Source organism: Anabrus simplex, chromosome 1, assembly GCF_040414725.1.
Source record: "Anabrus simplex isolate iqAnaSimp1 chromosome 1, ASM4041472v1, whole genome shotgun sequence".
In the NCBI taxonomy this organism is placed as follows: Eukaryota; Metazoa; Arthropoda; class Insecta; order Orthoptera; family Tettigoniidae; genus Anabrus; species Anabrus simplex.
The window spans coordinates 429,966,170-429,991,706 of NC_090265.1; the positions used below are offsets into that span (position 1 = coordinate 429,966,170).

At 37.6% G+C, this 25,537-nt stretch overlaps 1 protein-coding gene across 1 annotated transcript in view; it reads right to left on the reverse strand.

The window, feature by feature from the left end:
- Positions 1–25,537, reverse strand: part of Glys (glycogen [starch] synthase) — a 146,292-nt gene that overhangs the window by 20,194 nt on the left and 100,561 nt on the right. Inside the window, exons 10-11 of the mRNA XM_067135130.2 lie at positions 18,387–18,561; positions 1,702–1,913 (exon numbers count right to left, since the gene is read on the reverse strand). Of these exons, the coding sequence (XP_066991231.1) occupies positions 1,702–1,913; positions 18,387–18,561 (387 nt within the window). The remainder of the gene's footprint in view (positions 1–1,701; positions 1,914–18,386; positions 18,562–25,537) is intronic.

Here is a 25,537-nt window from a genome sequence, read left to right on the forward strand (position 1 = left end):
CAGCTGATTCAGAAAGTGATGGAACCAACTAGAGGGAAAAAGATCCTGGATGTGCTGCTGGTAAAACCAGATGAGCTCTATAGAGAAACCGAAGTAATAGATGGCATTAGTGACAGGCATAAGGCAGTTTTAAAAAAGTAACTATGATCGGTGGAAAATGGTAAATAAAAATGTAAACAGACTCTGGGATGGGTTTAAAGCAATTGTTGAGGAATGTGAAAACAGATTTGTACATTTAAAGGTGGTAAGGAATGGTAAAGACCCATCTTATTATAACAGAGAAATAAAGAGACCAAGAAGGATGTGCAGACTGGAAAGAAATACAGTTAGACATGGCTGTAGAAGTAAGGAGAAATTGAAGGAACTTACTAGGAAATTGAATCATTGTAAGTATCTAGGTCTTAATATAAGGAAAGATCTTCATTGGGGTAATCACATAAATAGGACTGTAAATAAAGGGTACAGATCTCTGCACATGGTTATGAGGATGTTTAGGGGTTGTAGTAAGGATGTAAAGGAGAGGGCATATATGTCTCTGGTAAGACCCCAACTAGAGTATGGTTCCAGTGTATGGGACCCTCACCAGGATTACCTGATTCAAGAACTGGAGAAAATCCAAAGAAAGCAGCTCGATTTGTTCTGAGTGATTTCCGACAAAAGAGTAGCATTACAAAAATGTTGCAAAGTTTGGGGTGGGAGAATTGGGAGAAAGAAGACGAGCTGCTCGACTAAGTGGTATGTAATACCACATCAACATCTATGTCATAAGTGGTATGTTCCGAGATGTCAACGGAGAGAAGCGTGGAATGACATTAGTAGACGAATAAGTTTGAGTGGCATTTTTAAAAGTAGGAAAGATCACAATATGAAGATAAAGTTGGAATTCAAGAGGACAAATTGGGGCAAATATTCATTTATAGGAAGGGGAGTTAGGGATTGGAATAACTTACCAAAGGAGATGTTCAATAAATTTCCAATTTCTTTGAAATCATTTAAGGAAAGTCTAGGAAAACAACAGATAGGGAATCTGCCACCTGGGCGACAACCCTAAATGCAGATCAGTATTGACTGCTATGCACAAGAGGAGACTGGGATTTTTTGGACGTATCATGAGGATACAGGATTCGAGACCTCTGAAACAACTAGTACAACACAATCTCGTCTCAAAAAATACTACAACAGGATATAAATGGATCAGAGAAGAAAGAGACGATCTGCAGGAAATAGGCCTTACAACAGAAGACACCACAAATAAGATAAAACTGAATACAAAACTCAAGAACACAAACCTCCGCTTTACCCTTACATGAAACAAACCAACAACACGCATATTTTCAACTGAGAAAAGGGCACGAAGATCGGAGCGTCTGAAGAAGTACTGGGAGGACCGCAAAGCCTGAACAATCCCTTCAAAGAGACCTGAACGATAGACTGACTAAAGTGATCCTATGTGGTCATAAAAGAAGCAGAAGAAGAAGAACTGTTAGGTTCTTCAGTCTACCAAAACTAATTTTGAGTAATAAATTGATAAAGTACCTGAAAAAAGAAAACATATGGTAACAGTATTAAACTTGAGTGTGATTTGATAGAATCTGTAGATGTCCTTTTAAGAATGAAACATGTAATTCTATTTTAATTAAGTTGTTACTTTTTCAAGTGTAATTCACATATGCATCATGTTTCAAAGTTTCTACAACTTACGATGCCCAAATTTCTCCAATCCAGAAGATCACTTAGTCGTTCAGTACGATTTCTCTGGATAATACGCTGGCGTCGATTAAGACGAGAAAAGTCAAACATATATTGAGCTAGCTGCTGTACAGAGCCTTCAAGTGATATATATCGTCTATCCACAATGTAAATACCATAACTCATAGGATCTGCAATGTGCTCCTGCATAAAACAGCCAAACCCTGAAACAATGAAAATCCATTCAACTAAGATGTAAACCTTGGACTACTACATTCAGATTTCATTTAAAAAACAATTTTTATGAACAAAGTAGAGCAATGGTAACAAAAGGAATAGGAGCATCAAAGTAAATAGACAGCCATACGACAAAAAGATACATACTCATAGTGCACAAGTTCAAGGATAAAGACTTACAATAATGATTACTGAAAACAGGAATATAGACTAGTGAACAGAATGAAGGCTAGAATTGTTTTAATGCTCTTTTTCTGAGTTCTGCGACATAGCATCGAACAGTAATCTCACACCATGGATTCATTTTAGAAGCCACCCTGGTAGCGTTTCTCCATCGAATTAATATCATGGTGAAACCTTTCACCCATCACTGACATCACTTTGACTGGGAAAAAATCTAAATGCAAATGTAGGAAAATTAAAGTGACATATGGCAACCCATTTCTTTATACATGTCCAGTAATTCCTGAACTCCTTGGCTGCAGTTAGGAGAATTAAGTCTTCCCTAAGAAATTCATACACAGCCACTCGAACCTTTTCCATGCTTTCATTTGTTTCATCCAAATTTTCTTCAAATCCTGCAATAGTTAAACGTTTTACTCAGATACAGGGATCCTTCTGAATTTCTTTTTCCAAATGTCTTTACAAATGTTTTTCCTAAGCCAAGCTTTATATGGAGAGGTGGAAGCAATACCTCCTATCTTGGGTCAATTAGAGGGATGTGCTGGACATTTTCTTCTCCTGGACTGTATAAGCCCCCAGATTTCCACTATTGTTTGATGCACAGTAATATTTCAGTTTTATTTTGACTGTCCCATAGACAAAAGAAGCAGCAAGAATTTTGTAAAATCACCTTGCATACCCATCAACATGGCAATGACTTCCAACGTCGACAGATATGCCACTGGTGGAGATTGTATTGAATTGATTCCAGGACTACATTCATTTTTTCATAATTTTCTTTTAAACGAACAGAACAGGGAAGGTACAGAAGGCTTTACATTGCCATTATGCAGAAGAACAACCTTCAAACTTCACTGGGAAGAGTCAATAAATAGCCTCCAGTCTGCTGCAATATATTGTTTTAGTTCATCAAAGAGACCAGGCATATTGTTGCAGAAGACCACTGGACCATCAAACAAAAAACAATTTTTCTAAAGCTATCTTTTTTCTTTTTTTTTCTTTATGTCGCATTTGCTGGCGGGACCTAGTGTTTACAGTGCACTAAGTCTTCTGGTATGGGCTAGAGCAATTTGTTACTTTCATTGATCTGTCTCTGTCTTATCCTTCGCTTTGACAAAATGAAAGTGACTGAGGTATGAGCAATGCTAGTAATGCCATTCCTTATGCAGCCAGTCCCTGCTATGAATGGTGTGAAAATATTGCTCATAGGGTCAGGTGGTGCATGCATTTCAGTGGGCTTGGCAGACTGATATGTAATAGCAACTTCTAGCTCAGTGAGGAAAGCAACGGGAAACTACCTCACTCCTCATTTCCCTAGTACGCCTCTTCAGTGATGCCTAGGCCATCTATGACAGCTCATGGCGGAACTGTTGAGGATCCAACCAGCCTTCGGGCTGATGACTAAACATACATACATACATGTCGCACCGACACAGATAGGTCTTATGGCGACGATGGGACAGGAAAGGCCTAGGAATGGGAAGGAAGCAGCAGTGGCCTTCATTAAGGTATAGCCCCAGCATTTGCCTGGTGTGAAAATGGGAAACCACGGAAAACCATCTTCAGGGCTGCCAACAATGGGGTCCGAACTACTATATCCCGGATGCGAGCTCACAGCTGCGCACTCCTAACCGCACGGCCAAATCGCCCGCTAATAAAGCTTTGTTCATTTTCTGTAATGGAAGACCCTGACATCTTCAACAAGACATTTCTCCTTAAGCCAAGAAGCTAGAAGTTCTGATTTATGTTTTGGAAGTGAAAGATCTCTGACGAGATCGTTCAGCTGACGTTGGGTAAACTGCTGTCATTCGGAACTACACATCTCAGGGCTGTATTCAGGATATGAAGCACATTCTAATTTCACTGCTAACATTGAAATCACATTACACTTCCTGGAAAATTTCAATTTTGTTATCTGGAGGTTTCAGAACTGGCAAACTGTTCTTACGTGCAACCAGACTCCTTGCTGATTTCATATTTGGGTATATAATTTAATGTTCATTTTTTGCTGAGAAATCCTTAATATTTAGAAAAAACATGGTTTTATGGTTCCTGCCACATCACTGGGATGGCAGTGGCGTTGACATTTTCTTATTTTTGTATCCCGTCCCCTAAGCCCATCAAACTAGGTTTAAATATGTGACACCCACCCTTTATCATGATCACCAAAATGATTACCAAAGTACAACTGGTACAATTTCTGAAGCTGTGGAGTGATTGTATGCCGCTGTGATTTAGGAGTGAAGGAACTCCGTAAGTAGCAGATGTTGGGATGATTTAGACATTTTTAGGGCATGTTAAGTGATTTAATTTGCAACAGAATAAACCCATTTAGTACCAGTACCTACTTCCACAGATTTTATCCAAATAAATTACATTGTTTAGAATCTGTAGGCATACAGTATGTTCAAATTAACCAAGAGATATAGAAAAAAACTAATGTACATGCATCAGTATAAGATACAGAGCCATTCACCTTATTATTGATGTAAATTACACAGCACCACAAAATTTTTATATCACTATCACACAAGATTCACTTTTACTAGTCAGACGAATGTCATCACCATCATCATCATCCTAAACCATCTCCAGTTTCCCGGGTGTGGTATATGAGCCTCCTCCATCTCATCCTGTCCTTGTACCATTCTTCCTCCACCAACTTGTCCCAATCATGACCTCTCAGCAGTACATCGCTCTTAACTAAATCTATCCATTTCCTTCGTGGCCTTCCCACAGGTCGTCTTCCTTCTACCTTTCTGTCAAATTCCTTCCTTGCAGTTCTGTTTACTGGCATCCTCTTCATGTGACCAAACCACTTCAGTCTTGATATCTGAATCTTATTGAGGAGAGAATCATCTATTCCTACTTCTCTAATTTTCTCATTCCTAATCTTGTCTTTCCTGGTTTTCTGGATCATAGTGCATAGGAATTTCATTTCAGCTGCCTGAAGTTTGGAATTATCTCTATTGGTCAGTGTTGTGGTTTCGAGACTGTATGTAAGAATTGGTGTATAATAGGACTTGTACAATGTCATTTTTGTTTTCATGGGTATTTGCTCATCCCACAGCAGGTGTCTTACCTGGTGGTAAAATTGTGTTGCCTTATTGATTCGATTGTTCACCTCATGTTTTGCTAGGTTGTCATTTGATATAACGCTATCCAAGTATTTGAAAACTGGAACGCTGTCCAGTTGAGCTTCACTTAACATGACTATTGGTTCTGCTCCTTCCCCATACACTTTCATCACCACAGTCTTGGTCTTGCTGATGTTTAAACCATATTTCTTAAACTCCTCATTCCAGCTTTGTATTCTCTCTCCCAATTCCTCTTCTGAGTCACTCCAGATCGCAACATCATCTGCAAATGTGAAGGCTTTGATATCTCCATGTTCTTTCCTGCAAACAACCTTACTCCTTGTGGGTGGGGTTAACTTCCAATAAGTAACCAGGGGAACCTGACCCCTACAGAGCGCGTCCCCAGGTGGTGGATAGGGGGCCCCTACAGTATGTAGGGCTGGTTGAAATAACCAATACAACCCGCGGACCAACAGATAGCCCAATTCCTGGGGGTTTTAAAATACTGGGACACCCTCTCTCTAGGGGTCATAAATATGGAGGGCCCTTGCCCTGGGTTAAGGGTGAAGACCTCAACGGCATCTACGGCGGAGAAGATGGATTTCGGTACGGCGGAGATGGCGGAAGAGGCAACCCATCCTTCTGCGGTGTACAGATGGAACCTACTGCCTTGTAGGACGAGGAAGGCATCCTCAAAGGCTAAGGGAGTAAACCCTGAAAGAAAATCCTCTTATGCGTTAGGCCTAGCAAGTCAGCAGGAGAGTATTGAGTACAGTTGCTTTCAATAAGAAAAAAAAAAAAAAAAAAAAAAAAAAAAAAAAAATCAGACGAATGTATTGCATGAAATACACAAACTGTGACTGGAGGAGAGGATTCCATTTGAATGAAAAGGATGAGATATCTCATCTATGATGGGAAGTTGTGCGCCAACAGAAGATAGGAAAGAAACGAGTGCCATATTGTGCCGTTTTCATATGCAACATGCTACAGCGCGAACAAAACCAACTAGCACGAGGTCCGGAAACATGGCGTCGGAGCAGTTTAGGCGAGGACTGGTTTATAAATGTCGAATACGCAATGAAGTGATTGTGAAGAAAGGACTTTACTTTCATCTCTAAGCGGAGAAAACTTGTATATATGTGTAAATATTGTTAGAATTAAATCAAATGTAAAATGTAGAATGTATGAAAACAAGACAAAACCAAAGATTGAACACATAGGATAATGTTATGGAGTATAAAATATCGATATTTGTTAATAAGAACGGTAGCGACATCTAGGTGTCAGTAGATGTAAGTAAACACCTAAGATAGATTTCCACATCTAGTATCTAATTTTGTTATTCTATGACTTGTGTAAAACGTTAAAAGTTTTCTTGTTCATTGTTAATGTCAATGTGATGGTAGTATGGAAATGATATGTAAAAATTAGAAATTGTATGCAAAAGGAAGTTATTAGGGGATATGTATATGCAGTTAAGCGAATGCAAATAGCCTAAAATAACAGTGATATGCTTATGATTGTATAAAGGCCAAGCCATTATAGAAGGAGCAGCAAGATATATAATAGAGATTGTCTGTATCGTAAATAACTTCATATAATCAGAGGTGTATGCGTAATTGATTTACTAGTGGCTCTGTGTGTTGTCAATGAACTAATATTAACCTTTTTCAGGTGTGATCTACATGAGTCTAAAATGATGTTGTCAGAAATGTATTCAAGAAGCACTAATTCACAGGAGAATATGGAGTGCTAAATCATGTACGAGCAGGTCCAGCTGAGATGATGGAGTGGTTACCGGAATGGATAACCTAGGCTAGTGATTCCCATAACCCTGGCCATTCAAGTCAGTAACTGCTTTCCATTATAATGATGTCTTTTTATTGTGAGCACTCTATTTGATGCAACATACATCTGTATTTTATTTTAGTTACTAGTTTCTTTAATGCAGGTAGTAATGTATATGTAGTACATGTCCTGAAGTAGTTCGCCAAAACATAATAGTAATTACACATCGAGTGGCATGACATTATGTTATTTGGTACATAGGAATTCACATACGCGTTTGGCGACTCGGCATTCGAAATGCTACGATACCATGCGAGTGAATGAATGGTTATGTTAGTGGATGACTTCGACATTGCTTATATTATGTTGTAGTGCCGTAATTACTGGAAGACACGAGCCTACGTATACATATGTAACATACATTAATATAGAATCAGCATATTTATCGCGAAGCTAACCTTGATAATGCAGGTAAGTGATACAAATGTAGTAATGTTGTGAGTAATGACACTAGTGTGAATCAACGTGAGATAATAATAATAATAATGATGATGGTGTGTCAAATATATTAAGTACCTGCGATGATGGTGGTCATTGTGTTGATGAATAATTCAAGTGTATTAAGTGCTTGTGATGGTAATAGTTATTGTGATGATGAATAATAAAACATGGGGATGATATCGTGATATGCCACTGATGTGTGGGTTAGCTTACATAAAATTTAGTGATTGAAATAATGAAAAGTGCTGTGCTGTGTGGATTATTTAATAAGATGGGAGGTGACAATGAAGATTTATCTTGATGTCGCTACATAGAACGTATTATTTAATTGCGTTATGCCAGTATGAAGTTAGATAAAGCAAAAGGAGGTGTAACACTCGTATATAAGCTAATGCTGAAATTGTAATGCCCAAGTATAAGATGATGTTAAGGTTATAATACTCTTACATGATTGAATGGTGGGATCGTAATGTTGATATGTAAGTGTAGGCTAAGATGGTAAGGCAGATAATTATTAATTGTGATGAGATGTCGGCCACAACTGTCCTATCGATTATCGTTACGTTTCGGATGTCATATTCAAAATTTGTGTCAATCATTAGGGTTTTTAGTCGGTATGACGGCGACGTGTTTGGGGCGTGCATATGGCTTACCACGCGTACAGCTTCGAGGATATATGACATGATATTAATAAGTTAGATGTTTACTTCATGGACATGGTAGTTTAGTAGATGTAGTAGAGATGTCGTATGTGGTTTTATTAACATTTGAGTGTATATATTCTTGTCCTTATGTATATTATCTTTGATTATTTATTTTATGCAGTAGCATTAAAGTAATATGGTCCTCGAAGGTATGCGCGAGGATGGACGTGTAATTATTGTCGCGTTAAGGCGAACCTCATCAGGACGTATGAGTTAGTTAATGTGGTGATGACTATTTATTTCAATTAGGTTAGGCATCACATATAAAAAGACATTATTATCAGCTGAATTTGACACGAACGAGATTCTCCTATTGAAAATCAGACATCAAATCAAAACTGAAGGAATAAGAGTACCTAAAACTTGTGGAATAAAAGAAAGCGTACGGTCATAATGGTAATTTTCCAGGTTTAGGCACGTTAATGAATAAATATAGATTTAGGTTCGGAATTTCAAATTGCTTTTTAAAATGAGGAGTGATCAATTTGAAATCACTGCATTATGTTGAATCGGGTATAAATTAATTAAATTACGACAGCCGTTTTATGTCATTACCAATTTGTTTTTCAGTAATATTTAAAATCTGGGTTATACTTTGGTTTCGTCTTAACTAGTAGGATCATTTAAATTAACAAATATAATCCGATCCAGAATATCTCCATCTTTTCATTATAAAATAGATATACATGGCCTTACTTATGAAATTAATTCAAATTTCAAGATCATATTTGGTATAATCAATTTTAATTCAAGACAAGGTCTCGATTGTTACAAGCATGTCATAAATTATGAAAATAGGTGATGCAACCATAACAGCGATTGGCTTAAAAACCTTAATACAGAAATTTGATAATAAGTCACAAGATAGGATTCCGAATCCAATTTTCCCCCGTTGATGCGATTTTTATTCGCCGGAACATATTAGCTAGCTGAGGCACATACAAAGTCCTGTGACCCTATGAAATAGCCCCACAACAATAAAAGAACCCGTCAAGACCCTGGGTGTAGAGTGCCCCCAATGCTAATCTACGGGGCAATGCCGCGGAAGGGGCGGAGGGCGCAATATAGCCGCAGAAATTATGAATAAACAGAAAAAATGTATGATAGCAGAAAAGTGAAACCAGGTCTGAAATCAGCACATCAATCTCTACCTCGAAGTGCATTTACTTCTTTCGGCAAAAATTCATTGACCAATGTAATCTTTATTAAGCAGCACATCTCGTATGAGCTACATGCAGCTCTCTGAACACAAAGGAAATAATTCTTCAGTTCATTCCTGATTTTCATGAGTTGTCTGATACTATTGCCATTATTGTAAATCTAATGGTTGTAAGGTTAACACATAGGTGTTGCTTATGTCCTACACATGGCAGCCCGGCATGGCACTGATATAACTATGTTCTCTTGTGTCTGTTCAGTGTGCATTCTATGGTGTCAGTAATGTGTGTGTTCTAATATTCACACATTTGGATACAAGTCCTTTGCCTTGAGGAGACCCCTTGGTTGCTATTCGACATGAGTAGATTATGTGTTGGCACAGAGTTTTACCTCAATATCTTTTTTTTTTTTTGCTTTATGTCGCACCGACACAGATAGGTCATATGGCGACGATGGGACAGGGAAGGGCTAGGAGTCGGAAGGAAGCAGCCATGGCCTTAATTAAGGTACAGCCCCAGCATTTGCCTGGTGTGAAAATGGGAAACCACGGAAAACCATTTTCAGGGCTGCCGACAGTGGGGTTCGAACCTACTATCTCCCGAATACTGGATACTGGCCGCACTTAAGCGACTGCAGCTATCGAGCTCGGTCACCTCAGTATCAATATATCAATATTCGATTTAAAGATTGAACTGCGAACTGTCTCCACCTTACACGTTACGTTGCAACAATAGACCACAGATAATAGCACAGTCAACTTCAAAACTCTCAGAGGAACGTTTTACATAAATCGAAGTTTGTATTCTTGTCAATATCAATATTTCAATCCGAACCTAAACTTAAACGATACCTCCCAGAAACCAAAGATCCTGTTCAACTTTCTCATTGCATTTTTCAAAAATATTAATATTCCGAATAACAGATCTGTCTTTCACATTATGCATAATACTTTCTTATGCCATGCATTTTCACCGCATTACCCTCCCTAATTCCCCCTCCCTCCACTCCTCACACCTCCCCTACCGCTCCCCCTCCTTCCCCTCTTCCCTCCCCCCTCCTACCCCAACAATAGCTGTTCCCCTGACCTAAGCTGTCCACCACGCTCAGTTCCTCTTCATCTTGCGCCACGGCTTTACCGCCTCAGGTCCCACATTGAACTGCGAACTGTCTCCACCTTACACGTTACGTTGCAAGAATAGACCACAGATAATAGCACAGTCAACTTCAAAACTCTCGGAGGAACGTTTTACATTAATCGAAGTTTGTATTCTTGTCAAATGAAAATGAAAATGTGAATCTTTAACTGCCAAGTTAAATGTTATGTTATGTTTTGAATTGTTATGTGCTTCTTTAAAATGTTTGGGTATGCTGAACCCTAACTCATGTATATACTACGCTCGTCCTATGTGACCTTTAATGAAAAAGTGACTACAAAAAATTTTGAATCTTTAACTGCCAAGTTCATCTCGAACTTACGCAAAAAATTTGAATGCGTTATATGTATTTAGAAGTTAGTGTTTAGTGTTTTCAAAAATATTAATATTCCGAATAACAAATCTGTCTTTCACATTATGCATAATACTTTCTCACGCCACGCACTTTCACCGCAATGTTCAAATGTGTTACATGTATTTCAAAAGATTGCATTTATCGAGTCCTAACTCGTGCTTGTACCATTTTATTTCACCCTTCGGTGCCTGTTTTGAATTGACACTTAGTGAAAAAGTGACTACAAATTTGAATCCTTAACTACCAAGTTCATCTCAATCCTAAAAATTTTTTTAAAAATGTTATGTGCATTTTTGAGACGAATGTGTTTGTTGAATCCTAACTTATGTGTAAGGCAACATTTAACGGAAGTGTGTCTGAAAAAATTTGAATCTTCAATGCCAAGTTCATCTCGAACTTCCATGTGGTTTTGTTGTGTTGTGTTTTTTGGGGGGGGGATTGTTTGTGAGTCCTAATTCATGTTTGTACAGTTCTGATTCACCCTTCATGACCATTTTGATGACTGACAATTTCTGACTTTGTAATTCACTATTTTATGTCTCATTTACTCTTATTTAACCATAATGCTGATAACATTTTGTGTAATGTACACGTCTACATGTATACGCCTATGCCTATTTCTCACATTTTGGCTGAAGATAACGCTAAACAGCGTCAAAACTAGTTCCAAGTAAAAATATGTTTTAAATAAACATTATAACATTTATTTGTATTGAAAAGGTGGACCCTTTAAGTTACCAAAATATCTCAAAATAGTAAACAAACAGAACGACGAATCACAAGCCTAACCCCGCCCCTACCCCTACAAGGACCACTCCTACCCCTCCACCCACACCCCTCTCCATAGCTAACGTAAGTCCCAGACGCACTCGCAGTAGTACACAGCAAGCTCTCAAACACAACGCTGCACGACCTCCACAACAACAGCAGTAAGTACCCATTTCACCTCCACACACAACCTCAAGCATTCCTTCATATGCACACTGTACTTATACTAGCTTATCTTTACAGGATAACAGCAATATTCACAATACGAATACAGACGAGAGAGAGGTCGCTACCAATAACTCCTTTAATCAAATTTTTAAAACTCAAGACTTTGAAGTCTACCATAAAACTTACTGAAGTATATCAACGGTTGAATCACAACAGTACTTGAAAAAAAATTTTACAACAAGGGTTTTTACCACAAATTACCATGACATATATTAGCCAAATAGAATATTCTCGAAGACTACTTTATGCAACTAAATTAACATAGACATAGAAATGCAAGAACTATAAGGAAGCTTGAAGAAGGAACTCCACACAACACAAACTCTCAAATTTTAACAAGTGTTTTAACATATAAGTACCTTATATTTTAGTGTGTTTAAACTGATCAAGTGTTTTATACTATGTTTTATGTATTTTAATATGTTTAATGTGCTCAATATGTTTAATGAACACGCAATAAGTTTTAGTTTACTGTAGCCTTTACTGCCACATTGATCATAGATACTATTTTAATCCCACAGAGACAAAACCTTACAATATAATTTATTTTTAACCCCATTAGACATCTGGATGCTCTAATCATAATAACATCTTTGTGACATATGTCTAATGGCTACAATATTGTAATATACCAGCTGATGATGGGCATGGAAGGCTGAAACCGGTACTGATGGGAATCTCTTTATAATAAATAAATTATTGATACGCGGAACATATTTCTTGTCTGTATACGTGCATCCAATCAATACGGAAATGAAACTTATAAATAATAATAAGGAAGGGCATCCAGTCGGAAAAACTGACTATGAAGATTAGTCCACTTCATACCTGATCCTGCAGAGAAATGGGACACTATCTTTGGTCAAGGAGTTAGGCAAAGAACATTATGTGATTATATGGGTTACAACACTGTAAGGCAGGAAATACTCAGCATGACACAGAAAGCATCAAACTTCTACAGTCAAGTCAGAAATCTTCTCTGGGACTGCAAAATACCACAAAAAGCGAAAACAATCATGTACCATACTTACTTCACACTAATCCTCACATTACGGTTTAGAGACATGTATGCTACTAAACAAAGACTTCAGTAGAATCCAAGCAACTGATATGAGATTCATTAGAATCATGAACCAAACTACCAGAAAAGACAAAATCAGAAATGAAGCGAATAGGAAAGTAGCTGGTATCGTGTTTTCTATTACCAGTGTCCTAAAGAAGAAATGCACACTTCAGTGGTATGGGCACATAATGAGAATGAACAGGGAATATTGTGATTTTAATCCAACAGGAAGAAGACCACAGGGAAGACCAAGAAAACACTGGATAGAGACTGTAAGATCAGATGTGGAGGAGAGAGGATACAAATGGGAAGATGTACGGGAACAGAAGATGTACCACAAATATAAAATTAGAAGGAATTTTAGCAGAAGCGATTGGGGTAAATTTTCATTCATTGGGAAGGGTGTGAAGGAGTGGAACAGTTTACCAGGGGTAGCGTTTGATCCTTTTCCAAAATCTGTATAGATATTCAAAAAGAGAATAAACAGCAACATAGAAAATAAATGAAATGTTAGAGGGCATTCGACCAGTGCAGGTTATTGTAAATAAAAAAATGAGTGTGAATAAATTAATTCCATCTCCTGGTCTACGGAGTTTGGACAGCCAAAGTAGGGGACTGCCTGTAGGTGTGAAGTACAGTGGGGACTTTGAGGGCCGTGGGACCAAATGGTAGCTGTGAAGGCCCTTCAGGAACTCTGAAAAGTGGTGGCAAAAGGGGCTCTGGTTAAGACGAAGCATGTCGTTATGCTACTTAGGTTCCAGAATGGGTAAAAAAACAGTAAATAAATGCAATGTAAATTTTAATCTTATACCAGTTGTATAGTATCATTTGAAGTAATTCCACATACTGTACATCAGTTGACTATATTTGTAAGTAATACAGGAGATATTATAAGTAGAATTTTGTAAACAATATAAATTTATTAAGGATGAGCTGTGTGTTTAATAGAAAAAATTGTTAGCATAAATTGTATAATATTGTATTATAGGAAAATTTTCTTCTCTTGTCAATTTAATATTTAGTGCTTGACAATAATGTATTTTAGTGTACCATTTGCCACCGAGGTAGACACCTCATTTGCAAATAAAGAGATTTCGATTTGATTTGATGTATGAAGACAGAAGGAGAAGGTAAGCGTTTGTACACCACACCCGGGAAACTGGAGTTGGGAAATGATGATGATGATGATGATGATGATGATGATGAAGACAATGACTGTGTCCAGTGAGATGATTGCATGTTACGTTTTGTATAGTGCGTGACGATGTTATGATGATAACAAGGAAAGTGCAGGGTCTAAGGCTGTTGAAACAACATCAAAGTGTCCTCTTGAGGCTTAATGTTCCCATCTGAAGGGCATGTCATACGCCCTCACTCCATGTGAGTATTGTGGAGAGGTCTGGAATTAAACTGAGGCTTTTGGCATGCTATCTAGAGATATCTGCCTGCTAACGTTCTGATGTTGGAATTATTTTTCAGCTAACCACTGTGTCAGATCATAAAGACTTGACATCTTAATGATCATGGCCACCAAGAGGGCTAGGTATCAGTCAAGTTCTGTCTATAATTCTCCTTTCTACAGTTATCACACTGCAGGAAAAAAAAGTTCTAGACTGGGAATATGAGCATATACACAGACATAAAATGACAGGTCAGTGTAAGGAGCAGGAACAGACAGGAGAGACATGAACAAACATCATCAACAACATCAACATCATCATAATCATCATCATCAACAACAAACAACAGCATCGAGGTAGGGAGAGGGTAAAACTCTGTGTCGGCACAGAGCCTTTTTGATTCAAATAATAACAATACTTTAGACATGATAGTGTATAGGCTTTTGGGCTTATGCCGTGTCAAGAAAATAAGGTGAAATTCTTAACGTTTCACAGAAAACTGTGCTCTGCGTCCTCAGAAGAAATCCCGACTCTCCACGAGAAAGGCTTCTTAAACAATGACACTTTGAATTTTGGAACATTATAATAGAAGTGGAAATGGTACATTCATTCGCCACCAGATGGCCCCCAGGACGTGGCGCAACGCTAGCGTTCGAAGCGGAAGCCGACTGAACCATCACAATCAGACTAAGCGGTGGCGAATGAACGTACCATTTCCACTTCTATTATAACGTTCCGAAATTCAAAGCGTCATTGTTTAAGAAGCCTTTCTTGTGGACAGTTGAGATTTCTTCTGAGGACGCAGAGCACAGTTTTTTGCGAAACGTTAAGAATTTCACTTTATTTTCTTGACATGGCATAAGCCCAAAAGCTTATACACTATCATGTCTCTAAGTACGGGCTGTGAAAGCATTAATGGCAACAACAATACTTTAATTTATCAATTTGACCACCTAATCAATACAATTATTGTATTCTATCATTAATTTTTTCCACTCCAATTTCTTCCCGGATTTTCTCATTTCTTATTTTGTCTCTTCTACTCGCTGCCTGTATTCAACTCTCATCCTTCTTTGTCAATGTCCAAGTTTCTGCTCAATAACTTGTTATGGGTATACAATACATCTTGTACATAGTTTCCTTTGCTTCCATTGGCACATTTTTGTCCCATAACATGTTTCTTACATTATGATAGAAACAGCTTCCAACTTGAATCCTCTTACTAATCTCAGGATCCAGTCGAGCATTCTCCATTAATTCACTCCCCAGGTATTTGAACGTCTCCACTACTTCCAGGGGCTCGTCTGCAAGTCTAATCTGACCTTTCCCTTTTTTTTTTCCCTCTAGTCATAACAAGAGTTTTACTCTTTTCTACACTTATTTTCAATCCACATACTTCGACCTTCTCATTCACTACATCCAACTGTTCTTGAACCTTCATGTCCTCTTCTCCCCAAATCACAATATCATCTGGAAATAACATGATGTTCATTTCTCTTCCTCCATATGTTGCTTTTGCTTTTCTCATGATGTCATCCATTACTATTGTAAACAGGATTGGTGATAGGACACTTCCCTGTCTCAGCACACTAGTAATTTTGAACCAACTTGCCCTGCCAACTTGTGTTTGCATGCAACTACAACATTCCTTGTACACTGCCATGATCATTTTTATTAATCCCTGTCCAATTCCTTTTTGCACCAGACTGTCCCAAACTTTAGTCCTGGGGACACTGCCATATGCCTTTTCTACATCAATGACTGTCATCACCATATCATTCCCTTACTCCCATTGCTTTTCCATTAGTTGTATCATAATGAAAATGGGCTCTATTGTTGACCTTCCACTACTGAAACTGAACCGATTTTCCTGTATCTGATTTTCAACCCTCAACCTTACCCTATTTTCCAGTATCCTCTCCATTATCTTAGCAACATGGGATATCAGAGTAATTCCCCTGCAGTTCTTCAATAACTTCTTATCACCTTTCTTGAAAATTGGGATGATTATTCCTTTTTGCCAATCTCCGGGGACCTCCTCATTCTCCCAGACAATCCAGAGAACTCAATATGTCCACTGCACGCCTACAGCTACAGCTGCCTTTATCATCTTCACTGAAATTTCATCTATTCCAGCAGTTTTTCCATTCTTCATCTTTCTTACTGCCATTTCAATTTCATTCATTGTAATTTCTTTATCCATTTCTTCATCAACTAATTATCCTTCCTGGTCATCCATTGAATGACTGTCATTAGTTCTCATGTTCAGCAACTTCTGAACATACTCTCTCCATCTATTTCTTATTTCTTCTGGCTTTGTTAATATTATGCCGCCTTCATCCTTCACACATCTGGTGTTCACTTGATTTCTCGTTTTGTTTCTTAAAATACCATACAGTAATTTCTTGCCGCCCTGCATATCATCTCTCAATTTCTGTGTGAATAAGGCCCAGCTCTTCCTTTTTAATTCCTCCACTACTTCCTTGGTCAAATTCCTTGCCTCCACATATTTTCTTCCACTTTCTTCAGTCTTAGATGTTTTCCATGCTTTGTTTATACTATATGTGCATATTAGGGAGACAGAAATACCGTAGAATTTCAGTCGTCCAGTAAACGAGAGTAACAAGGGACGAACGCTTAGATCTCGAGACAAGAAGAAATGTGATTACAGAAAGTGACAAGGGACTTTCAGTATGAAAGTTTGGTGAAAAAATAAATTGTGAGAAAACTCAAATAAACACTATTGTGAAGAACAGAAATGAAATTTTAAAGGAGTGGGAGGAAAATAGGAATCAAAGAGTGAAAAGAAAGTGGGAGTCAGTTTTTGCAGAAGTGAACGTTGCAGTGCGCTCGAGTGAAGAAACTAACTTTGAGTAGGCCAATGTTACGAGAAAAAGGGCGCGAGTAATTGCAAATAATCTGAAAGTTGAGAATTTTATCTCCCATTGAAATATTTAAACAAAAAAGATTTAGAATAATCAAGGAAGAGAGAGAAACGCCTTTATTTCTGCCCAACTGGAGGCTGCCAAAAAGACAAAGCTTACATAAAAAGTTGATTGACAACTACAAGGGTCGTATAAAATATGTCTATAAATGATTGGTATACCATAATATGGCCTACTTATTACTTTTAATAAATCGTATCAGTCAATAATTTGTAAATCTATGAGGAATTCCTTATAGGACAAAGATACAGCTGAGAGTATATATGATTTCTTACTACTGTTAAGGAGCCTTTCAGCGATGCTAACCCAATGTCCTTAATGAATTGGTTATCCAAATTAAATTTCTTACAAAAGTTGTGAAATGTGTGAGTAATGGTGCCTCTTGCTCCTATCATCAATCCTAAAACTGATGATATTTCTCAGCGTAATATGGAATTGTAGGTTCATACACATCACATTTCTCCTTGTGTACATTATGTGGTTGAGTGGATGAAGCCTCGGTTCTAACTGTGGGGTCTATTATGAACCCTTTACTCGAGTGGTATAGCCATCATGTCAATCCGGCAGCTTGACCCAGCCTGAGACAATCCATGTACCTCCTCGTAGACTGTATAATGATTTTCTCTTATGGCTTCAGCAATCATAGATCTTATACGATGATGTTGTGAATTCTGTAGTGTGTCAATAAATGGACAGGAACCCAAGACGTGACCAAGTGTTTCAATCTCACTGTGGCAACGCCGCCAGTGATTATTGTCTTGGGACTTGCCAGGTAATGCACAAACTGGAACTACATTTGCTGTAAGTTATAAGGCATTTCTCCAGTCACTGCTTTTTAAACCTTATGTTTAAGGTGGATGTTCTTTGCCTCTAAAATGTCCAATTATTTTTTATAAACTTATTTCAGCGGACACCTCTTGTAACGGATATTTTCCCCGGAACCAACAGAGTCTGCAGAAGAGATCTTCGAATGTATAACTTTACTCAAAGGTCAGTTAAAGAAAAGAGCAGTAACAAGTTACCCAATAATTATGACGTATAAGAAATTGAGAGCATAACTAATAATATAGTATAGTTAAAAAATATTAGCAGTAAAAAAATATATTTGGCCGATAAGCCTATGAAATTACACATACCTGATAGATTGGTAGTAATAGATGGAATACCCATGACAGTGCATTCTGCAGGTGTATAACCCCAGGGTTCATAGTAGCTGGGAAACACTCCCAAGTGACAACCACGTACGAATTCCTCATAGTCAAGTCCAAATAGAGGATTCGTAGAATTCAGAAACTCAGGGTGGAATACAATCTACAAAAGACATAGAAAATATTTAAATATGTTAGCTGAAGGTTAAATCAACATTACAGCCAGTGATTTGGAAATGCAGTATAACAATGTAAGTGGCAGTAGACTGTTGTAAAAAGGTGTCTGTAAATATGGAACACAGTAAGTTTATGACATATAAACATTATGTCAAACTTTAATTTTTTTAAAACGTGGCTAAGTTTGTTTTCCGTTCATCTCTTTCAGACAATTTCCTTAATTTGATCCGCATTGAAAACAACTCCAGCCCATCTTCTCATGTACTAAAAGGAACTATAACAAGATGTCCTAGAGGATATTTTATCATGTTGTTTCACTTTAATCAAATACAAAATAGTCAAATACCACACATGATGTTGTTAAGAGTTAATTCTTCAATTGCTCACTGTGATCACTATTTTCAACCACAAGTCAAGATTGTGAAAACTTCATTTCATATTTCTAGAACGGAACTTTGACAAAACTTTTCAACTTGATGATGTGTCATAATCAAGATTGTGAATTTTAATCTTCAAGTTTTTGTAACAGAACTCAATTTTTAACACTCATTTATTGTATATATTCATGTCTTTGACTAGTCAGTTTCTTGGATTTCATGGCTGAAGATAACCTCAATGGAGGTTGAAACTAGTACCACAATGTTTTAAGTATTTACATTTTCAATTAAAAGTGTATCTTTTCTTTACTTGAATTGTATTTGTCTTTCAATACACAGTAAAACCCTGAAAATCAAAACCTACAATGCTTTGTCTAATGTTCGTAATTGCATATATAATAAAAATTTTCACAATTGTTGGCATAGCCATACAAACAACTTAAATCTCTGATATTCTTCTGTGCACACTCAGAATATCATTACATTGAAGGAGTGGTATCTTTCTACTCTATAGGATACTAAGGTACGGTAACGAATTCCAGTGGTATGACACACACTCTTCTGAGGATGTTTAGACTACTTCTCTTCTACCTAGAAGTCATACCTCCTAAATTAGAAATGTTGAAATCACACTTTCTAAAAGAGTAAAATTAGTGAACATGTGAGATTAAGAGAGAAGAATTACTTTAATTTACTTTTAAAACATGAAAATGATTCCCTCTCTAAGTTTATTCTCTCCGATTTCCCTGCAATGCTTAACCCCTCAGCGTCGCAGCCATTTAAATAGCTTCCTACCCCGTGGCCGGATGAGATTTCAACTACGCGCGACTGAAATACATTGATTTACTTAAAGCGTTACTACAAGTATAAGAGTAGCCCGATTTTCACGAAATTTGGAATTCCTTATGACAGAACTATGTACATGCAGATAATTACATAATTGTTTCATATTTCCTTAGTAATTTAGTTCCGTGTGAAGCACTCTTTGAGACAGGGACTCAAGTCACACTCCTGGAAGCAGTACACTGACGTCTTCTTTTCGCCGTGTTTTGAACACAGGATACAATGTGTCTCAGGTTTGGATTTCCAACTCTTGGGTGCTAATTTCCTGATAAAATGTCTTTCCTGCAACCTTGGAACTGTATTATCTGATGCGCGCCGGCCTTGAATATTTCATTCCCCTCCCGAGCGAGCGTATTTTGTAAACAAACCTTTCACCAGCTGAACCCGATAAGGTAACTGCTCAATATTTGTCTCTGTGACCTGTGTGAGTATTATTAGAGAATTTAGCAATCAGAATTCACCGTTGAAAACTTCTCTTTGACCTGTATAATTATCTATAGTCTCTTACACGAAATTTCCAAGTACTGTTTCCTCTTCATCGTCACTCTCATCATTTACCACTACTACATCATCTATTTCATTATCACTGCTGCTTATACTGTCACTACTACTTCCGACTAAAATTTCATCTGAATTATACAATATTTCAAGCACGTTACTGTCAGTCAAACCACGGCTGGCGCTAGCCACTTTACGTGGCGCGTCACACGGACTGATGAAGCTGCAGCGAGACCAAAAGCAACAGGACGAAACTGAATGAGGGGAATAACATTTATGACGAAACAAACCAACTCGATACATATTTCAGATAAAAGGTCGAGACATCGTCTTTCAAACGAGATATATACCATGAACAACTGGTTCTCGTATCGTATGACGGAAAGCAGCACTAACTGATGCCTACACAGAGCGCTCGTGGAGAGTTACGAAAATATTACAAGCTGAGAAATAAAGACAAATATAATAAATAAACCGCACTCCCAATGTACAAATAGAGCAAAGAACATCACACAAAAAGACAAACTTCTCAGATCATCATTTCTTTATTTTATTCTGTGGGAAAGAATGAAGATTAGTGCTCATACTTATTTAACAAATAATTATCTTTGCAAAAACAACTACATTATAATGATTTTTCAATTCTTATTTACAACGCTGATAAACCCGAAAATGTCTTCTTGGAAACAAAACAATTTGCATATCAATAACTCCAAAACCCTTAGCGCTATAGCCGTAAATGTGAAACCATGTATGGGTTTATACCACGTGTAGAGGTCGGCGGCTACGGAAGAAAAGAGGGTCTATACCACGTATAGAGGTCGGCGCTGAGGGGTTAAATGTGCCTAGGAAGGGCACAAAGGATTATAATCCTTACAATTATCTGAAGCTGTATGGCCTCAGGTATTTCAAGTGAAAGCATTAACTCACCAAGGTATTGAAATGCCCTTGAGAATTTCTTTTATGGTAGAATAAAAGAGACTATATTATTCCTCTGTGCCACTGGCAGAGGCATGCAGTTAGCATGCAGTTAAGTATGATAACATGCATAATTCTTGAGACTTTCTGTGCAAGTCTTGACTGATGAAAACAAGAGTCTGTGTAGCAAAGACGTAAGGAATTCTGTTATTTAAATCACAGTTTAATTTGATTTTAATGATCATAAATACAAAATATTTCTCAAAAAATGGACAGGAAGTGGTGTTAAAGAATATATAATATTTACTCGTGTATTAGACTCCCCCTGGCGTTTTGAGAAGAAAATGAAAAAAAAAAAAAAAAATTATATTGCATACAACGTAGTACATCAGAAGAACAAAGATTCTGCTCTGAAGCGGCTACAAGCCTTACTGCAAATCTGATGAATCACACAAATTTGTGAAGATGACGCCATTTGGAATGATGACATGCCGGCAGCAAGGACGTTTACTCAGGTTTACTATGTGGTAGGCCTTAATGCTCAACTGACAGAGACAAATGACTGGCCAGTAAGTATCAATATTGCATAATATGATAATACGATACCCTTATCCATACCTGCCAACTTGACAAAACCAAAAATCAGGAATTATGATATGAAAATCAGGAGAAATCAGGAGAAATCAGGAGATAAAATTGGTCAAAACTGCTTATTCTACATGTTTTGGGCAATACATACTTTATCATGTCAAGTCCACATTGAAATTAACACACATTTCCAGGGAAACTGAGTGGAATCTAAATCCACAAATATTTTACTCTCATAGGTATTCAGTGAAACCTAAATATACATCGGAAAATTTATAAAAAAAAACTTCCATCCTACTGATTCAAAGAAGATTCTCTATCAGTAGAAAACTGATGTTGATTAAAAGCAGCAGCAGCAGCAGCAGCAGTGGCACAGATTTTGGCTGTCTGAGAAACCCCCTGTCAAAGGTTTATTGAAAGCAGTTGCCCTGTAGCCTTGATTTTACCGCCAACAACGGAAAACCATATTCAGGGCTGCCACCACTATCTCCCGAATGCAAGCTGACAGCAGCGCACCCCTAACCACACGACACCAACTCACTCGGTCCGATTCCTTAGCCTTGTACATTTGATGGTTTCCCCGTAATCACACATTAAAACCAATAACAATTAAGAACACTGCCACAACTACAAACAATACAGGAGTACTGTGGTATGTTTAACATTTATTGTCTCAAAACCCGACTGTTGCTATAAAAGGCTACAAGGCTAAAAATTACACATCGCTATTCACTCACAGGAAGTGTGAGAGTGAGATGATCGGTTTCTGAGAAGCCTTCCGAAAATAGTATGAACTCGTGCTCCACACGTGAATCAGTCATGCACTTTAAGTGCCATTACTTAGCAAATGCATAGATTAAAGTCACTAGTCGCTATCTTTGAATTTCTACCACTAAATTACTAATAAAACACTCCAAATCTAGCGACTAGTCTCGAGAATTGACAAGACTGATGTTATCAAACATGAACATAGCACAAGAGAACGAGAGAATGACTATCGATATATGTGTCGCGATATACAGGTTTCAATAAACATCGCACATTTGCACACATTTCTCACATTAATAAACGTCGATATTTCATTTGAAAGCGGCCTATGAGCAAAGAACTTCTGGCCAGTGCCGTACAAAGCTGAAATGGCAGGATTTTAAAACAAATGTTTGAAGTTCACCAAAAAAATGAGCTAAATTCAGGAGAAATAACGGCCTAATAGGGAGGTGGGGAAAACTGTCGAAAATCGGGGGAGACTCACGCCTAATTCGGGAAACTTTACAAAGGAAATTTGATTTGTCCTCCTATTCAATACATACATATTTCCATCTTTAGATGGAGTAATATTAATCATGCATGTTTCAACTCGCATGAGCCAACTTCAGTGAAAAAAGTTTAATTGTTTACATAATTGATGTTAAAAGAATGTGTTAAAACTCAATGAGGAAGAGAGTGAAAACAAATGAGACAAGATGGAATTAAAACAATAAGTAATTATGGCGAGGTTATGGAGCTCTTAGTCTAGACGTGCAGTGTGTTACAATTAAAAAATGAGGACGAATTCACTGTGCTAAAATTTAAAATGACAGTCTATCTTCATTGAGTCACCATCTCAAATAGTCAAGAGGGCAGCAAAAATTGAGAAACCACTTATGAGAAAAAAACAAATGCCAGGTAAAATGTGACTCATAGCGGAAACCATCAATGAAGATCAAATCTGTAATGGAAAAAGTGTGTATGAGAAACTGGGAGTAACAAGTAAAAAGTAAGTGTGAAAAAAGCTATAAACTTACTTATTAAACAGTTGCCCTCTTGAACGCCCTGACCTCAATTTAGCGGTCCCGCTTTTACTGATTGTGTCTGTTGCTGGCTCAGCTGTGTTTGCAAGGATGGGAGGAGTGAAGGGAGAAGAGGAGGGAGGTGCTGAGCTGGTGGGGAGAGGGGAAAAGAGGAGTGAAGTTGAGTTGGAGAGATGGAGGTGGGGTTTGCTTTTCTTCTTCTTCTTCTTCTTCTTCTTCTTCTTCATGACCACATAGGATCACTTCAGTTAGTCCGTCGTTCAGGTCCCTTTGAAGGGATTGTTCGGGCTCTGCGGTCCTCCCAGTACTTCTTCAGACGCTCCGATCTTCGTGCCCTTTCCTCAGTTGAAAATGTGCGTGTTGTTGGTTTGTTTTGTGTAAGGGTAAAGCGGAGGTTTGTATTCTTGAGTTTTGTATTCAATTTTATCTTATTTGTGGTGTCTTCTGTTGTAAGGCCTATTTCCTTCAGATCCTCTCTTACTTCTCTGATCCATTTACATCCTGTTGTGGTATTTTTTGAGACGAGATTGTGTTGTACTAGTTGTTTCAGAAGTCTCGAGTCCTGCATCCTCATGATATGTCCAAAGAATCCCAGTCTCCTCTTACGCATAGTATCTGTAATGGGTTCTAGCTCTTTGTACACGACTTTGTTAGGTATTAACCGCCAGTGTCCATCTTTCTGGTATTTTTTGTTGATGCAGGTTCTTCCAATCCTCCTTTCAATTTTCTGAAGTCTGTCAGTCTTTGATTGTTTATTCAGGTAAAAGAGTGTTTCTGCTGCATATGTAGCTTCCGGTTTTATAACTGTGTTGTAGTGTTTTATTTTTGTATTTATTGAAAGACATTTCTTTTTGTAGATATCCCATGTTAATTTTTGAGCTTTAGCTAATCTATTTGTTCTTACTTGGATTGAGATTTTTTCATTTAAGTTATGTGTTATTACTTCTCCAAGATATTTAAACTGAGTTACTATTTTGATTTTATTACCATTTATGGTGACTTCTTTTAGCTGTGTTGGTTTTTGGGGCATAATTTCTGTTTTTTCAAATGATATTTTGAGGCCAATTTTATTTGCAATGTTTTGAAGTTCTGATATCTGGGTTTTTACTTCTTTTATGTCCACTGCTAGTAATGCTAAATCGTCAGCAAAACCCAGGCAATTTGTTTTGATTTTTCAGCCAATCTTTATTTTTGGGGGACATTTCCTAAACCATTCCCTCATTACCATTTCTAGAGCACAATTAAATAATAGTAGTGAGAGCCCATCTCCCTGCCGTAGTCAAGTTTTAATTTCAAATGTGTCTGATGTTTCACCCCTAAACTACACTTTTGATTTGGTGTTAAGAGTCAATTTTATCATGTTTATTAATTTGGGGTGTAGTCCAAGGTGTCTTAAAATTTTAAACAGAGATTCTCTATGGATGCAATCATAAGCTTTCTTGAAATCTACAAATGTTATCACCATATCTCTGTTTCTTCTCCTGTTATAGTCCATTATCAACTTAAGACTCATGATCTGATCAGGACAGCTCCTCCAGGGTCTGAAACCTCCTTGATATTCTCCTAGTTCTTTCTCAAGTTGTAAACTTATCCTATTAAGGATGATTATTGAAAATATTTTGTATGTTATGTCTAGGAGCGAGATTCCCCTGTAGTTATTAGGGTCGGTTTTGTCCCCTTTTTTGTGCAGAGGATGAATGAGGGCTGTTGTCCAGTGTTCTGGTAGTTCTTCTTTAATCCAGATAGAGACAAGTTGTTGATGGAGGGCAACTTTTGCTGAGGTTCCTGCATATTTCCAGATTTCCGCAAAGGTCTGATCTTCTCCTGGCGCTTTGTAGTTTTAAAAATTTATTCAGAGCTTGGTAGACTTCCTTTATTGTGGGGGGATTGATGTTTTCTGGTGATGTTTTTATCGGGGTGTTGGTGTCCAAATGAAGGAGTTCTGTAG